At 39.9% G+C, this 17509-nt stretch overlaps 1 protein-coding gene across 1 annotated transcript in view; it reads left to right on the top strand.

The window, feature by feature from the left end:
- HMCN1 (hemicentin 1) overlaps positions 1–17509 on the top strand; it is a 202623-nt gene that overhangs the window by 110109 nt on the left and 75005 nt on the right. Inside the window, exons 31-42 of the mRNA XM_055815315.1 lie at positions 350–628; positions 1236–1517; positions 2614–2722; positions 3313–3482; positions 3714–3868; positions 4656–4779; positions 6094–6195; positions 8401–8577; positions 11096–11247; positions 12028–12151; positions 16031–16206; positions 16508–16604. Of these exons, the coding sequence (XP_055671290.1) occupies positions 350–628; positions 1236–1517; positions 2614–2722; positions 3313–3482; positions 3714–3868; positions 4656–4779; positions 6094–6195; positions 8401–8577; positions 11096–11247; positions 12028–12151; positions 16031–16206; positions 16508–16604 (1947 nt within the window). The remainder of the gene's footprint in view (positions 1–349; positions 629–1235; positions 1518–2613; positions 2723–3312; positions 3483–3713; positions 3869–4655; positions 4780–6093; positions 6196–8400; positions 8578–11095; positions 11248–12027; positions 12152–16030; positions 16207–16507; positions 16605–17509) is intronic.

Below are 17509 nucleotides of genomic sequence, written 5' to 3'. Positions count from 1 at the left end.
AGCTGCCCTAGCTTGGCACGTGTTGGAGCCTAGGAGGTGAAGTGTCTCCAGGTACCTCTAGCAAGGCAGCAGTGCTTTGTAGTGCCCCTTGCTGTAGTGCTTGTTTCTTAAATATATGGTGGCCCTTGATGTTGTGTTCTTGTCGTGCTTTCAGCTCTGTGTGCCCCAGAGAATTGTGCAGGCAATATATAACTCTGCTGGGGAAAACCCAAACATAAAACACCAGAAGTGTTGGAAGGCTGCTAAAACTGAAATCTTTTCTTGTTACAGCATTCTAATGATAAATCCCTTTAAACCTGCAGACTTATATACTAAGGCTTTAATATTGTTATTTTGTCTTTTGAAATAGTCCCTCCTAGTATTAAAGGAGGAAATATCACCACAGAGGTATCGGCGCTTCTGAACAATCTTATAAATTTGGAGTGTGAAACCAAGGGAATCCCTGTTCCTACCATTACATGGTACAAAGACGGACGCCCGCTAATTTCCAGCCCCCAGGCTCTGTATGTGGATAGAGGGCAATTCCTGCAGATACCTCGGGCCCAAGTATCAGACTCTGCCAAGTACACCTGCCATGTCACCAACGCTGCTGGAGCTGCCGAGAAGACCTATGACGTGGATGTCTACGGTAAGTGAGGGTTTATGGAACTCGGTTACTTGCCGTGTTACAGGATGCGCGTTTGGAAAGCTTTGCGGCCTGTGCCACGTCAGCAGGCCTCGCAGGCCTGCCAAGGGGGCACAGCAGCCAGTGGCTGCATTTAAAGCCTGGCCTGTGTTAGCAGGGCCGCGCAGAGGGAGGTTTACACCCGGTCCTTCAGGTGACTCAAAAAGCTCGTAACTTCACAGGCCTTGTGTCATGCTTCAGTGCAGCATCAAAACTATTTTTTCTCCACGTATCCTTTCTCACTTGTGTGCTGAACAACGCTTACCTGCAACAGCCACTCCGGGTGGGATTTTCAGCGTACTGTTTCAAGACCCTCATACTTAGTTCTTCCATCTCAGGGCCCTGCAGATCCTCTGTTTTAAACAACTGGTCAATATTGAACTACAGCATTTGACTTCTCTGTTTTCCCTTTGTCTTGGCTTGCCCTGGCAGCAAATTCTCACATGAAATTGTGTGTGATGTAACAGCATATAGAGCCAGAGTGGGTGGGGAGGAACTAACCCATTTGCTCTTAATACATTTTTCTGGCTACAGAATTAATTGCTTGCAATTCATTTTTTCCTTTGTACAGTTCCTCCAGTAATTGAGGGCGATGCTGACACAGCCCGGAACAGGCAGGTGGTTGCTGGAAATTCACTGACGTTGGAGTGTAAAGCTGCTGGCAACCCTCAGCCTCTCCTTACCTGGTTAAAAGATGGTGTGCCTGTGAAAGCAAGCGACAACCTCCGCATTTTATCTGGTGGGAAGAAGCTGGAGATTCTGAACACTGTTGAGGCTGACCGGGGCCAGTATTTGTGTGTGGCCACAAGCATAGCTGGAGAACAAGAAATAAAATACGAAGTTGAAGTCTTAGGTGTGTGAGTAGCAAAACTACTGTTTTATCAGATTTCCATAAACCTAATAAAGTCTGTTTTTATTTTTGTTGATATCGTTATATTAAAGGTCAGTTAGTCAAGTTACATGCCTAGTTAAAACTGGGCACTGCACACTTTTTCTGTCCAGGATTACAGGACAGTTGGAAGACTCTTACTTTCAGGTTAGTTCTTGAAGAGTTTTTGTGCACGTGGTGTGTAAATGCTGTTTTTGGTAACCTTTAAAATTCTTAACTTGCCTTCATAGAAGGAAATCATAGATATGAAAGGTATCAATTAATATAACACAGTTAGTTGCCTCTGGGGAAAGAAGATCTTTCTCTGAATTTGAGTTGTGTTGTGCAAAGTTTGAACATTTCCTTGGAAAAGATACTTTTTTTTTTTCTTTCTTCTTTTCTTTTGAATCCTTTACTACAGTCTGCATCTCAGCAGTCCCTTCTGAGTGTCTCTAGGTAAATGAATTGTACAAACATTAATGACATTCTCCTGACATGGAAGGGTTTATTTGAGAACTGTAAAGGCTTGATTTGTAGGCACTCTCTTGAAGAACATTGTATACTATTGCATGCAGATATAGAGCATCCATTCTGCTGCTCCAGGTATATCTCACTGGTCTTGCTGGTCGGTGAAGGAGCTGGGAAGAACTGTATGGCAGTGCTTCCTTCCCACCCTGCCCACTCCTGCGAGGGAATGAGGTGGGGTGAAGAGGACCTGGAAGAGGGTCCCCTGCACCTTTGTTTTCTCTTTCTGCTGACAGAAGATACATAAACTCCCCACACACTCCCTGTTTACAAGGTTGTTCTGACAGAATCTGAAAAAAACCCCAAACCCAAACACAATAAATAATAAGAAAGAGTAAGAGTGATCTGAAGCCCCAAAATATCACTTGGGTAGGTGTTTATCTTCAAAAAGGAACAGTGGTGCATAATGAACTACATATCAGTGAGTGTCCCAAAGTGAGATAGATGTCAAGACTGTTTTGTTTTTAACATTACTATTTGAGGTAGATTTTGATCATAGTTCTGATGCTTGAAGTTTTTGTTGATTTTTTTTTTTTTTTTTTTTTCTGTCTTACAGTCCCACCATTTGTGGAAGGTGGGGATGAGCTCTTGGACTACATTGGGATTCTCCATAGCCCTTTGGAGCTGGATTGTTCAGCAACAGGGACACCCTCACCGACTATCACGTAAGGGGATTGGTGTGACAGTAAGAAAAAGAGAAAAAAATCTGCTGGTAGATTAGGTGAGCTTGGAGATAGTCTTTATGAACTGCCCATGTTATTTAGTGGTGGTTAATGTACGGAGGACAAACTCCTGGCTCCGCTGAAGACAGACGCATGGCAGGATCAGGATTTTATTTTCAAGTAGTTTGGTATGTTGTGTCAATATGCATGTCCTGGAAATTAGGATAGATAACAAGAGCTGACAAAACTCTCATTCCCTTGCTAATGCAACCACATGCTTTTCATCCACCACCAGTGATTGCTTTTGCTTTGGAGATTACTGTCTGTCTCTGGTGGTATCCGCTTTCACTACTGCTTCCCAGCTGTCACCTTGCTGACTTCTTTAGTGCCTGTGCCCCTGTACTCCCTTCTTCTGATAAACTATTTCAGTCCATGGCACTCAGAAAAGTGGAATATTATCTGACATCTCCAAACCTTCCTAGAAATGCAAATAGAGTTACTGAGACATTCTGTTTAATACAGTTGTGTGTATTTTAGGAGTGTTGTTAATCTTACTTTCACAGAGAGCTGAGATTGTACTTTCTCTTTGGTAGGTGGTTAAAAGATGGTCAACCAGTTGAAGAGGGAGCTGGACATAAGATCTTACTAAATGGACAAAAATTTCTCATCTCTCGAGCTCAAGTGTCAGACACTGGCCGCTATAAATGTGTGGCTACAAATAAGGCAGGAGAACATGAAAAGGAATTTGATGTTACTGTGCATGGTAGGTTACTCAAGAGGAGGGGAAGCAGCAGACTGCCTTTATTTTAAGTTGCTGGCAAGAAGGTGCTCAAATTTTCTGTAAACATTCATTTGCATTAGTAAGTTGAAAAATTAGAGATGAGAGTAGATGAATTAGAAGCAGAGCTACTCTTACCTGTGGGATATTGCTTCTATATATTTAAATGTATATGTTCAAATGATTCTTCATTTTTGTTTCTGGTGCTTCTTGCAGTTCCTCCAACCATCAAATCAGCTGGGACTTCTGAGAGAGCTGTTGTGATACACAAGCCTGTGACACTGCAGTGCATAGCCAATGGCATTCCCAGCCCTTCCATAACTTGGTTAAAAGATGGTCAACCAGTAAACACAGCCAGAGGAAATATAAGAGTAAGCACTACTCTTTTATGGGATTCAAACCATGAAGGATAGTTACAATAAATTGTACACGTTAGTGCTTCTTTTCCTTTTGCTTCCCTCGTGCTGTGACATAAAGATACTAAAGACCCATCCTGCAGAGCAGTGGGCTTTTTACCTGAATCAAATGGTGTCTCAGACTGAACAGCAGTGTCAAGTAGACTGAATCCCATTAGATACCTCCATATCAGAAGACTCCATGACTATAAATGCAGCATCTGGCTCTTTTCAGCTGTAGTTTAACCTTCAAGTTACGGTTGTCTGCCAGTTATGGGGTGGCTCTACCCACTTGTCACAGTGAGGCGGGATTAGATGTGTTTTTCTATAAGCACTGCTATTGCAGCACCTACCTATAAGTTCCCTTCCCACTGAGATTCTGACTTTCGATGAACAGCTCTTCTCAGTGCTTGCATGCTCCAGGGGGGTGAGTGCTTGTAATGGCTTTGAGTTACATTAGGCTGGAGCAGTTTTTGACATCTTGCCAGCGGCAGCTTTCTCTGCCTGCAGTCTCCTCTTCACTTTGCTTGCCTGACCCTCTGCTATCTAGGTCTCCTTACAGCTGTACAGCTAATAATCCTGGTGTCCCAGCATCACTGAAGTCTCTGAACTCCCAAACACCCCTTGCATGAATATTAGCCCCAGGTTAGAGGAAAGACAAGACTGGCTGTATTCAGCATAAACATCTGCTTTGCCATTTTGCTTAGTGGCTCTGCTTGGGATCGTTGTGTAAAGTGGTTCCCTGCTCTCTGTTTTGGTACAGCTGGAGTCTTCAGGCCGTATTCTGCAAGTTGTCAAGGCCCTGCTTGAAGATGCTGGCCGATACACTTGTGTGGCAACCAATGCTGCAGGAGAAGCCCAACAGCACGTTCGGCTTCATGTGCATGGTAACGTTTCTGCCTCTAGTTAGAAGCTAAACATGGCTGTTTTTGGGGAGATTTTTATGTCTGTATTCCCTTCTCTTCTAAGCTGTCTAGCATTTTTGTTCTCTCTGCACATCTGTCTGTCTTTGTCCCACTCCATTAGGATGAAATGAGGGCAAAATCTGCCTTGGAATTCAGTCTTTCTCCTGTGGTACCAAGGGCCACAGAAATTAAGAGTTTTCTTTCCAGGTAACTCTTGAGTTCAGAGGTATCCCAAGAAGCCAAACGCGTGGCCACTAACCCAGCACTCAGACGGGTACTCCATGTTTCTAAATCAAGTTATGCTGTACCACTGTGGCATTACTAATTTGATCCAAGTCTTCTGGGAAGAATGGTATTCCCTGTGACCTTGCAATGGGGAATTTTACAGGAATGACTTTTCTGAGAAAGAAACATTCTCTTATGAGGGGATTTTTCAGACTGTTTAAAAAGAATTTTATTTTGCATCTAAAAACAACATAAAAGGAATCAGGGAAACTTGAGAAGCTGTTGTTTGCATGTGAATTTAATAAATGCTTTCACCATAATTTACATATATTTGCTTCAGAAGTGGTCACGATGTATTGTGCATTCTTGATGTGAACCAGTCCTCGGAGGAGGTGCAGGAATCCTCAGGAGGCGCAGGGATGGACTGTGGCAAAATGCTCATGATGAATATGATTATGTTGATTTTGACTGTCAGAGTCAGTAACTGAAATGAAGCAAGGTTGCAGTATCTCCATGATCTCCAGACTTAGAAAGAGAAACCGCTCTCATCTTCAAATTGCATCATAGTCAAATTTACTGTCAATTCCATGCTCATAAGTATCTCTTTTGCTCTCAGTCTTCATGTTCTAAGTGTCATTATCTGATGTTTCTGTCATGTTGCAAATTTATAATTATTAGTAAGATGAGTCTTGCTTTGTTAAAGCAGTGTGCGTCATCCAGTTTAGCATTACCAGTTCAAGTGAGATGAGCTTGCCCCATTACAAGAATTACTGTTCTCTGTTGTGCACCCATTTCCTGCAAGTCCATTTTAAGTGCCATTTTTCCTGAAAAAATAAAAAGTAATAAAGTCATGTTTTATTTCTCTTAACGCTAACGAGGTTATGTAGTTAGAGAGTACTCCTGTTTCAAAGATGAACTTTCTTGAGAAATTCCTCAGTCATCCAGCATTCAGTTGAAGCTTGTGCAATTCATTGCCCAAAGTTTCTCAGAGGGCAGATTACTTTGTGATTGGATGTTCTGCTAGCTGGGTGGCTGAATTAATGAAATCCTGATGCCTTTGTCTTTTCCCAGAACCACCCAGTCTGGAAGATGCAGGGAAAATGTTAAATGAAACAGTGGTGGTGAATAATCCAATCCATCTTGAATGCAGATCATCTGGAAACCCTCTGCCAGGTATGCACATGCACCTTTGAGAACACAAAGCAGATCTGATAAAAGGTTTTCCCTTTCACGGGAAATCTTTTGATTTGTGTCTTTTGAAAATAATGGATATTCTGAACATGAAGTTAATTCTGTTTTTTAAAGTAGCTAGAAACTGTTAAACATTATGTATAATGGGAATGTATTGACTGATGTGGAGTCAGTATTGAGAATTCAGTAATCCCCACTATTTTTAAGTAAATGAGTGAAAACCACAGGGATAATCTACTCACTTGTGCATCAGTCATGCCCTGTCCATAGGCAAGAGTACTGTTAGTTTTCTACCGAATCAGCTTTAGACACATCCACTATTTTCTCCTGTCATGTTACAGTGTAGGGCAGACTTAAACCAATACCTTGTGTACTGAGTGTGCCTGTCGAGTGTGAGTGTGGCAGGTTATCTGAAGTCAATTGAAATTAATAGGAGGCTCTTTGGTCTGGGCCCCGTGCACATGAAAATGAGTAGGTTTTCTCTGTGTGTAAAATGTGTTCTGTGGCTTGTCCTGATGATAAATTATACTCAAGAATTTGTTGGTTCCTCCCATATTCTGAGCTTTGAAAATCAGGCCATGTGTATGTGCTTGTGTTTTATTTTCCTCACATTCTGGGGACTTATAACCCCCACCTCCTCTTTTTTTTTTTATTTTTTTTATTTATTTTTTTGAGGCAAGTTTCCCTAAGAAATAGACATTTATCCAAGTGAGAACTGAAGCAGTTTGGCTCCTGCATTTTGGTTATTTCATTGCTGGGTTTCTTTTGGCACTAGAATTTTTTTATTAGGTCTTTTTTTACAGTTAATCTTTCTTGTTGTTGAGATGTGGAGAGAAAAAATTATTTCCTCTTTTATTCCAATGTAGTTTTTGTTCCCACCTTCTTCTGATGAGATATGAAAATGCCATGTTATTATGAGAACAGTTTTCTGTATTAATGACTGTACAGCAAAACTGAGAGAATAGTGTATTACTAATACCTTATATCTAATACAGTAATTTGTTCTCATGCTGATGATAGTAACATGTTCAGAAGAAAGGTGTTACTAAATTTCAGATGAGCTTCCGAGTTCACCTTTTCTACCTTTTAAAGAATTAATTCACAGCAAAGTATTGTTTTCTAGAATCATATATACTTGTATAAAACAGAATTTGAAAATATTGGGGTTTATAAAAATAAAAGGATTTTATATCTATTTTGCCCTGCTGTGGTTTTTTTCTTATCCTTTTTTTTTTCTCACCAAATTGACAATTATTTTAGAAAAAACAATTGAAATGATGGGTTTCAAATAATTTTTGCAATAAACAGTTGGTCACCTTTTTATGTATGGTGTGATGCCACATACTAATGTCAAGTTATAATATTAGTTAAGAAAAATGATAGCACAACATCACACTGTGGAAGAGAGAAGCATGTCAGCAGTCTTGTTTATCAGTCAGACCAGATTACTTCTTGAATGTGAGTCTTTCATAAGAAACTTGTGTATTACAGAAAATGACTTGGTAAATAGCAGTTTCATTTAACTGAACAGTGAAGTGATGCCTGTAAAGCATTAGTTACACATTCTACTGATGGAGGGTGCCATCTTTTGGCTGAGATGCAAAAAAGTCCTCAAATTTGGTTGGTTATCAAGTTACTATAAAATTTTCTTTTGGAATAATGTCAGCTTTCTGGTTCTATTTTTTCAGTTTTTCAGCCTGCCAGTTGAACTTTGGTTTGGTTGTTTGCATTTTGATTCTGTAAACTTTCCCGGGTGCTTCAGTTCAATGCAGCAATGCTTTAGGGTAAAAGGTGAAAAAATTATATAGAACATATTATTGTGTATTTTTAAACAGCTGCTGTTGACCTTGGTATGAGATGAATAAACACCCTATAAGTATGCTTTGTGTGATAATATTTTAACTTCAGAATATTTTTTTCATAAATATATGGTGCACATGAATGATAGTGTCAAATTTGCTGTTGAATACTGTGAGCACGGTCCGTATTTTGAACAAATATTACAGATTTCCTCATTTTCTACTTCCTTTTTATTGTATTTAATAACAATAAATATTGATATTGGTTTGTAAATGTTGGTGTTATGTATCTGAAAACTTAGAAGGAATGGTCTGAAGACTGTTTGATCCCATTGTTCATGATGGGGGTATTCTTGGCAGTTTTTTCATCTTTCCTTTTGTTCTGCAGCTACCACGTGGTACAAAGACAATCGTCCACTTACCAGTGCTGCAAGTGCCACTTTCCTGAACCGAGGGCAGGTTCTGCAGATTGAGAGCGCTCAGATCTCTGACACTGGTGTTTACAAGTGTGTGGCTGTCAACACAGCGGGCACAGCTGAGCTGCTTTACAGTCTTCAGGTTCACGGTAAGTATTAAAAACTTACAAAACCCACGTACATGCACCACCTTTGTTTTCAAGTTTCAAGCGTGCTTAGCAGACGTATTGTCCCTCATCACACTTTTGTACTGGAAGAGATGTGGCAGGGGTCAGAGGGAAGAAAATTCACTCTTCTGTGTTTCAGTGACATTAGAATACATGTTTTGAATTGGGAAGATGTGGTAAGGGAAGTCAGTTTCAGAAGGAATGAGCAGACACACCAGATTTGTGGAAGAGTTACAACAATTTGGAAGGCCTTGCAATTGCTGGGGTTTGCTGTAGATGACTTTAAAGCTCAAAGCAGATAAAGAAAGGACACAGATAAAATGCTCTTTTCATAATCCAAGAATTTTAAAGAAAAATGTACTCTGTCTAATAAGATGAAGTGGAAATGTGGGTGTTTGCAGAATGAGACACCTGATCAAAAGCCAAATTGGAGCTTTTCCACTGATTTCAGTGGCTTTTGGATGAGGCCATAATCCAAACTTTTATCTTTGATACATGCATATGCATGTGGCTGGTTTTCTGTGGGAGTCTTCATGCAAAACTGTGGCCTGAATTTGCCACAGTGTCCCCAGCTGAGATGCACACAGAGTATGTAGTTCTTATTAAAGTTAATTAACAAATAATGAGTTGGGCAGTACGTTTCCATGGAATTAATGACCATCATGGGAAAAACTGATGGCTCAAGACATGGTCAAAGGCAATTAACCCCACCCAGTGATTAATTCACAGGAAATATTTAGAACTAAGGTCATTATTCTGGTTAAACCGAAAAATGAAAAATACCTCCTAAGTATACACTTGTCTTTTTCTGGGTGGTGGAATTTCAGCAGATATGTCCAGAGTTTTCTAGGGCACTGATACTTTCTGACTTAGACACATAAAATTGTTTCCCCTTCTAGAACTGAATATATGCAGTGGCAGCCAGAACTAATAGCACAAAGGAAGCTGAAACACCTATCCATGAATTTACTTATTACACCTTGTGTCGTTCCAGGCTTACAATGGAACGCTTTTTGAATGTACCATGCACAGACTTATCATCCAGTTTACTTACAGTTTATGAATTTGAGAAGAGAAAAATTGAGGGGTTTTTCCTCCTTTTAATAGTGGAAGCAAGAATGACCACTTAATGGAGAACAGACTGAGGTGTCAAGCATAAACAGTTATGCTGCATTTACTGAAAGCCTGCTCTAGATTACTGTATGTCTGTTGCCTTGTGAATGGGCAGCTCTGTTGGTCAGTTACTGGCTGTATTCAACAGCTGCTGTTGTTAATAGTGTTGTGGATGCTGTAGCTATGGCAGAAATTGTCAGATCATTTTTGCATTAAAAACAATGCTTGATACTGCAAGCTTAACATTAAATGGAACTAGGCAGGCCTGCTGAAGGAAACAGGTTGAATTCTACTTTAGTATATTCAATATGATTTCATTGTATTCATTTTTTTCCACTTCTTTCTCACCACTGTAACTTTTTCAGGCATATGAGAACAATGGATGCTGTTGTAGTGAAATAGGGGAACTGTGTGCATGTCTGTGGAGAAGAAAAGATTATGAAATCACACTTGCTTTTTTTTCCTGCCATTTCTGCTATTACTGGAATTTATCTAAGATTAAGTAGCCTGAATTACACTCTGTTAGAGGTTGCTGAGTTTATTTATGAATCTTATTTTCAGCACAGAATTTTATACATTTCTTTTTTTTTCCTCACATAGGATAAGTATTGTAGATCACAGTGTTCTCATCTCTTTCTAGGAGTGACTTCAAGTATTACATTTTGTACTGATACTGACTGTAAAGCTTTATTACTAAGTTACTAGTGGTAGGAGCAAATAAAATTGTTTTGATTCTCCTGATAAATGAAATATCTCCCTTTTTTAATACTTCTTGTCTCCCTTTTTAATATAGCTCTACAAAATTTGCTGGAGTGTATACCTATAGTAGGTGTTTTGAGATGTTCCATTAAGATGTTTTTTACCATCAGACAGGCAGATGTTATACAGTCCAATCTGGTAAATGTTCACATATGCTCTGCAAGGCCAATTTATTACTCTGTGTATGCATTTGATTTATGCCTTTTATATGGTAAACTTCTTTCTTTAATCCCCACCACGCTGAATGCCTTTCACAAGGTCTAAATGAAATATTATAAAAGTATGAGGGAATATTTTCTGGGTTTATGTTGTGGTTCCTGGGTTTCACAGCTGTCCTCTGGGATGTGGGCCCAGTCCTGCTTACCTTGCTCACAGTAGTTTCAGTGAAGTTATCTAACTGCATATGCAAGGCAAGAGTGGGATTTGGCACAGAGCAAACAAATGACAAGAGCTCACTAGGAGTAACATGATAAACCTTTCCAGCAGTGAAGTGCCTTGCAGAGAGAGAAATAATGTCCAAAAGTAAGCGGCCCATTTAATTTCATTGTGATTAATACCCTTATGCAACTGTTACAGCTTTGTTTTCTTTTCTTTTCTTTTCTTTTTTTTTTTTTTTTTTTTTCTTCAGTCCCACCATCAATATCTGGCAGCAGTGACATGGTGACAGTGGTGGTTAATAATCTAGTGCGACTGGAGTGTGAAGCAAGAGGCATCCCTGCACCTATTCTAACATGGCTAAAGGATGGTAGCCCTGTTTCCAGCTACAGCGATGGACTCCAGGTACTGGGTTCCAGTCCTGCGACCTGTGCTGTTTCCTGCTGTAGTAGGGGACTTCTAAGCGGTTGCAGTTTAATGGAACAGATGTAAGTTAGAGGATTTAAAAGGAAAGTATGAGGCCTTTTGCTCGAGGTTATCAGTGCAAGTTTAGCTCCAGTACGTACTATGTGAAGTGGAAGATACGTCTATATTGAAATAAGGTAGTCCTTTCAACTGATTTCATACTTGGTAAGAGTTTGCATCAACAACTTTTTCACTTAGTGGCCAGTAAAGGCAACTGGACCATATTCCTATGCTGAAGAGATCCCCAGAGCTCAAGGGCATGTAGTATCTCATTACATAAAACAGTAATTTAGAAAAAGAGACTAACTGCTGATATAAGGAGATATTTCAGAGTTAGAAGAAGAGGGCATGGCTGCTTTTTTGAAAGCTAATTTTATGATACAAAGGAAAAGGGGAAATTTGTATACTATGGGGACAACTCAGGGCACAGACAAACTGTGTAACAGGATGTTTGAAACTGATAAGAGGGAGGAATGTCCAGATCCCGCAGGGACTTGCGAGTGCCAGGAGTTCCCTATGGACTTGCGTGAGGTCAGACTTCTGCTTTTGCAAATCCAAATCAAAAGAGAACAAAGTACAGGGAAGAGTGTAGGGAGCAGAGACATGGTGGGAAGCAGTGGCAAAACAAGTACTTCGTTTTGAAATGAAACCTGAATAGTTCTCTCTGCTTCTGTTTTCCACTGAGGCGTGTATTCTGAACATGTTGTGCTTGTATTGCAGGTTCTGTCGGGGGGGCGAGTCTTGGCGTTGACTAGCGCTCAGATCAGTGACACGGGAAAATACACTTGTGTCGCAGTCAATGCTGCGGGCGAGAGCCAAAGAGATACTGATCTCAGAGTTTATGGTGAGATTTTCTTACAAACACCTATATTTTTTTGGTCATGAGAGCTGTTAGTGGAGCTTTAGTTAAACACACTGTGGTCCAGACCTTTAGCAACATGGATCAAAAATGGTTCCAACCTTTAATGGAAAGCAAAGTGATGCAGAGGGATGTATGTGCACCTAAGTAAAAATATACACATGCACATATGTACACATGTACTGAAATATATTTGTAGTTCTGTGTATCCTGGAAGAAACGTAGCTGCAACAGTGAATTTACAAGGTTAATACCTAATGGCCCATTTGTAAATGATAGGAGAAAGTATGTTTGTCTTTGTGTAAAAAAAAAAAAATAATATAGATCCCATGGGCAAAACATGTTATTGGGGCCAGAGTTCAGTTGTCTTTATTGAACCAGAATAAGTCAATGTGCATTTGCTGCACAGCTCCCTAGTTTCCATTCCATTTGCAAGCCTTGCTATGCCTGCCTAAAGAGTGGTGACTTCTTCAGTGCTGATAGTGACACTGTTTTGAGCCCAACCAGTCAACTTTGTTTCTTTCAAGAACCAGGAAATATAGCTCTTTGCATTTTGTCACATTTTCAGATGATGTCATAAGTTAATTCTGAAAGCTTTTTGCCTGAACTCATGTAAATCCATCCTTCCTTCTGATTGCTTGTAACTTCTATGAGCTCTGTCTTGATTTCTTGTAACCTGTAGAAGATGCCAGTTTATATTGCCTTCTTAGAGATCATCCATGATGTGCAGATACCAAAGAGCATGGCATACCGCCAGGAGGGATGCCAGCGAGTTTGACTGAAGCAAGTTTTAATTTTCCTTGGACAGCTCAGTGGTTTTGTACACTGGTGAAATGAAGATGAACAATGATCTGCCTTTTGTTTTAGAAATCTTACGGTACCAGAGGTGGAGAGGGGGTTTTGGAATTGAAGAGCCTTTGTGGTTTTGCTTCTGCTTTCAGTAAGTCAGTGAAGTGAGAACTGTTTTAACTGCCAGTCTCCAGCTTTATGGCAATCCTAAGCAGAAGTCTGGAAAATCTTGCAAGAAAAGTTCAAAGTTTGGATGTTTTCTAAGGTGAATAAGAACAGCTGGCCAGGTTACTTGTTTTTGAGTTTGGCTTTCAGAATTGATTTCCTTGTAAAATGCACTGTGGTTAGGATACTTGTGACTTGAGTCATGGCTACTTCTGCATCTGCAAGGAGCAGTTCAGAAGGTCAGGACTCTGGCATGGCGAGTAAGCTCAAGGTTAACATAGGCTGGAACATTTTATGCCTAGAACAGGGAATATCAAGGTCCCTTTTGGAGTCTGAGGACAGGTGTGTATGTATATGTAACCACACAAGTGGCACGGTTATGTTTGTTATTTCTCTTTTTATTTTCTGGAACCTCTGTCCATTTTAGCTAGATGAAATTCAGAGTTGGTTAGAAGTTGTGTATGTTTAAAATCACTGTTGTATTAGAAGCTGGGCAGGGTTGAGCTCAGCTTCAGGGCCATCCTGAGTGAGGCTGTCACCAAAAAGTAATACTACTCTTAGGACTTGCCTCATATGGGTAATCTAATTAAGAAGTCACAGGAGGAAAATAATTTGGAGTGCAGTTGGAGCTGAGATGGTTTAAATGTGTGGTGCATTGAGCCAGTCTAGGAGTTGGAACAATCTGGGTAACATATAGAGTTGCTATGAGCATAATTAGATTAATTTTAAATCCTGTTCCTTCAAAAACAAATGCTTTAGTGTCTGTCTCTATTTCATAAACTCAGTTTCCTTTTGAACATATTTCAATTAATTTAGCTGAGAGGAAAAGTAACTGGTGGAAATGTATTTGGAAATAAATTTGCCTTCTGCGGTAATGGATCAGCTTCCAATTTTCAGTTCCACAACACTCATAAAGAATCTGAGCCTTTGTGAATTCTACAAAGAAAGTAAGATAAACAGATTTTTTTTCAGTTACTATATTTCTTATCCACAGAGACCAGACTTTTCCCTAAATTATTTCCAAACTGTGAAATCAGCTGCCCTGCTTAGTCCTTCCTGTGCAAGAAAAACAAAGCTTTACTGTTAATAATATTTTTCAGGACAGCTTGAGAACTGTATTGCTGGTTTACTTGAGTACCACTTTGGGACATTTTTATAATCTCGTGTGTACTAATTAATTCTGTATCTTTTTGTTCAGAGCGAAGCCCAGAGTATTTCTCACAGACAGTCCCACTGCTTTCTTTCTTACCCCAATATTTTGAGCTATCAGGCATGCCATTTCTGGAGTAACGGATTGCGAGACTACAAAGCGAATGAAATGTGACAATCAAAGTTCTTATATTTGGCCCTGGTCAACTGTTTTGGGGCAAACTGAACAGTCTTAGTACACAACAAGCATAGAAATCCCACTGGATATGTGTAACCAGACAAAGTAATCCTTGCTATAAGCGTTTTGGTTTTGTAAATATTTTAATTGCAGATCTAACATTGTATTAATGTCAAGAGTTTACAGTGAACGTGCTTTATGTTTTTACTTTACAAGAAAGGAAAGGGAATCCATGCATGTGCATGGCAAGTGCCTCCAGTTCTGTCCCCGGCTCTGATCTGGGAGAGGGGACCTCTGGCAGAGAGCTGGTGGTAAGCAACAGCAGTGGAGGTCGAGATAGCCCCACCACTTCTTGCTATTTTCCAAGTCAGCATGTGTCTGACACTGAACTACTTTAAAACTTTTAATATGGCAATGTTCTGTCAACAACTCAGAGCTGCCTGAGGAGTCTGACAATTTCCTCTGCCCGATGGTACGGCGTGCAGTTACCAAAGGATATTTAGTTCTGCTGTGAATATTGATACAAAGCCATACATGGCAAACAGTTTTCAGGCTTTAATCTTTTCAGTTATTTCATCTCATCGGTCTAATCTTTCCTCCGTGTTCTGTTCAACTCCCACCATGAACACTTCCCCCATGGAAGACTGCTGGCTTACTGTGTTCCAAGCTTTAGTTCTCAGTTGCCTTCTCAGTTCCTTTGTCTTTTTGACTCTGCAAACACAAATAATTTTACAGAAGGAGGTTAAAAAAAGTGTTGTTAAATTTTGACATTATTCAAGAACAGCTAATTGGCTTCAATTTAAATGTCCAGAAGCATGCATTTATTTTTTTCAATCCTACACAGAAAACTTCCATGCTGAAAGCTGATTTTTCTACCCTATAATTCAGAAATAATAGTGTAATAAGGGGGTTATCACTGAAACTGTAGTCAGTACTACAAATCTAAATATAGTGCTCAGTGCCAACAATTGCAATAACTAGCTAGCAGGTACCACACAAAACAGATAGACAATAAAGTAATTGTGTATTATGACTTGATGATTAAGTCATTAACCCATTCACTTGGCTGCAGCCATATAAGTTCTTACTCTGTTTTCTATTTGGCCACCTCTGGACAAAATTCTTCCTAAAGTCAGAATTCTCCGTAAAGCCCAGTATCCGTCTTGGCACTGTTTGGAACAGTTTAAGACATTTTCAGCATCTGGGTCTGGTTATTATCTTCTGAGCCTTTTCACTCACCAGGTCTTTTTCTTTCTAGCAGGAATGTACTTCCCCATTTTTACATACAGGTGATTTTCCTTTCTGTCTATATTTCAAGTATTTTTTTGCTAATCTTGGCTTATCTACCTGGTTTCTCTGTATCTGGTATCTCACTAGCATCTATCTTGTGTAGAGGATATTTTGTAAGAAACAAAAATTATTTTGCTGCTTTTTGTGATACAAAGGAGACTTAAGTTGTGTGTCAGGAAGGTAGTGACTGTGATTTTATTTTTGTTAAATGAGGACTGTTAATTCCACGCTGTGTTTTTACTCTGGAAAATATACAATGGCCAAAGGTCCTTTGTTTTGATTTATTGTTGTAGTTCCACCAAACATCATGGGGGAGGAACAAAATGTCTCAGTGCTCATCAGCCAAGCAGTGGAGCTGCTCTGCCAGAGCAATGCTATTCCTCCACCCGTGCTGACGTGGCTCAAAGACGGACGACCCTTGCTGAAGAAGCCAGGTCTTAGCATCTCTGAAGATGGAAGTGTACTGAAGGTAAACTGGGCAGCCAGGCTCCGGTGGTGATTGCTTTCTGGGGAGTTACACCCACTGTGAAAGGTACGAGATACCCATTAGAGACTGGATAGCATTGGGCCCTCTGGCGCAACAGAGGGTAGTGGGTGAGGAGCGAGGGAGGTCATGGACACCTGGATGTTTGCGTACAGATTTTGCAGGAGTAATATTAATATTTAAGGAGACAGATGTAAAAATAAAATCTGAAACCTGAGCAGCCTCTCCCTGCAAGTTTCATGTATCACAATGTAAGAAGAAATCCGGGTTTTTGTTTTCTTGCTAGATTGAAGGAGCTCAAGTACAGGACACTGGCCGTTACACTTGTGAAGCGACAAACATTGCTGGGAAAACTGAAAAGAACTATAATGTCAATATTTGGGGTAAGATTTATTAAGCTTATTCCAGGAATGGGAATGGGCCTCAGAGTGAAATTATGATGTGATAGTTCATAAAATACGCAACCGCTGAGGTTCATGCAGGGAGATGTTACTGTGTTTGCTGTAGTTTAACAGTCCCAAGAAAGCATGCACATTTTTCAAATTGCTTTGGTTTGGTTCTAAATTAATACCAGCTATTTCGTAGCCCTTTGTCGGGCTGGGATTGCATGTGTGATAGTAGTTTAGAGCTATAACTAACTGGTTTTGTCTCCGTAGTTCCTATTTATGCACTTGAATGCCATTTAAAGTAAACAACCAACTTCCCATTTCTTTAAATGCTGAAGCGTGGAAACTCAGATTAAGAAGGCCTGGTTTACCTAGCTTTATTTGCTCTGCAAAGTTATCAAGAAATAGCTGTAGTAAATTTTTTTCTGTGGCTAGATGGTGAATGTGGCTTAGAACATTTATTTTAATAATTTCTTTTGAGTGTGTTTTCTGCACCGTAATTTTCTCCCCGTATGCAAATTGAAATGTGCCCTTCTTTGCGATTACAAATCAATTTCTTGCTTTGCTTTGAAATCACAAGGCTAGAATTATCTAACAGGGTTTGTAATGATAAAACTACAATTTTTAGTACAGAAATCTGTCATCATTTATTAAAAAGAAACATTCCTGGTGTTTAAATTAGAGGTGGAGATTGTATTACCATGCTAAAGCATATACCCATTTACTGTGCGTGTCATCTTCAGCTCTCATCTCTCCCTCCCCACATTTGTAAGATTTGCAGTGTTGCAGAGGACCTTTGCTGCTGGAGGGGTTTGGATTTGTTCTTTTGCTCAGTGAGACCCTTTCAGTAGGATTTTGAGAGGAGGGATAATTCTTTGCTAGTTAGTAGCTTTGCTGGAGTA

This window comes from Falco peregrinus, chromosome 10 (assembly GCF_023634155.1).
Source record: "Falco peregrinus isolate bFalPer1 chromosome 10, bFalPer1.pri, whole genome shotgun sequence".
NCBI lineage: Eukaryota > Metazoa > Chordata > Aves > Falconiformes > Falconidae > Falco > Falco peregrinus.
The sequence above is the reverse complement of the archived record's forward strand: the minus strand, read 5'-3'. Positions and strand labels throughout refer to the sequence as shown.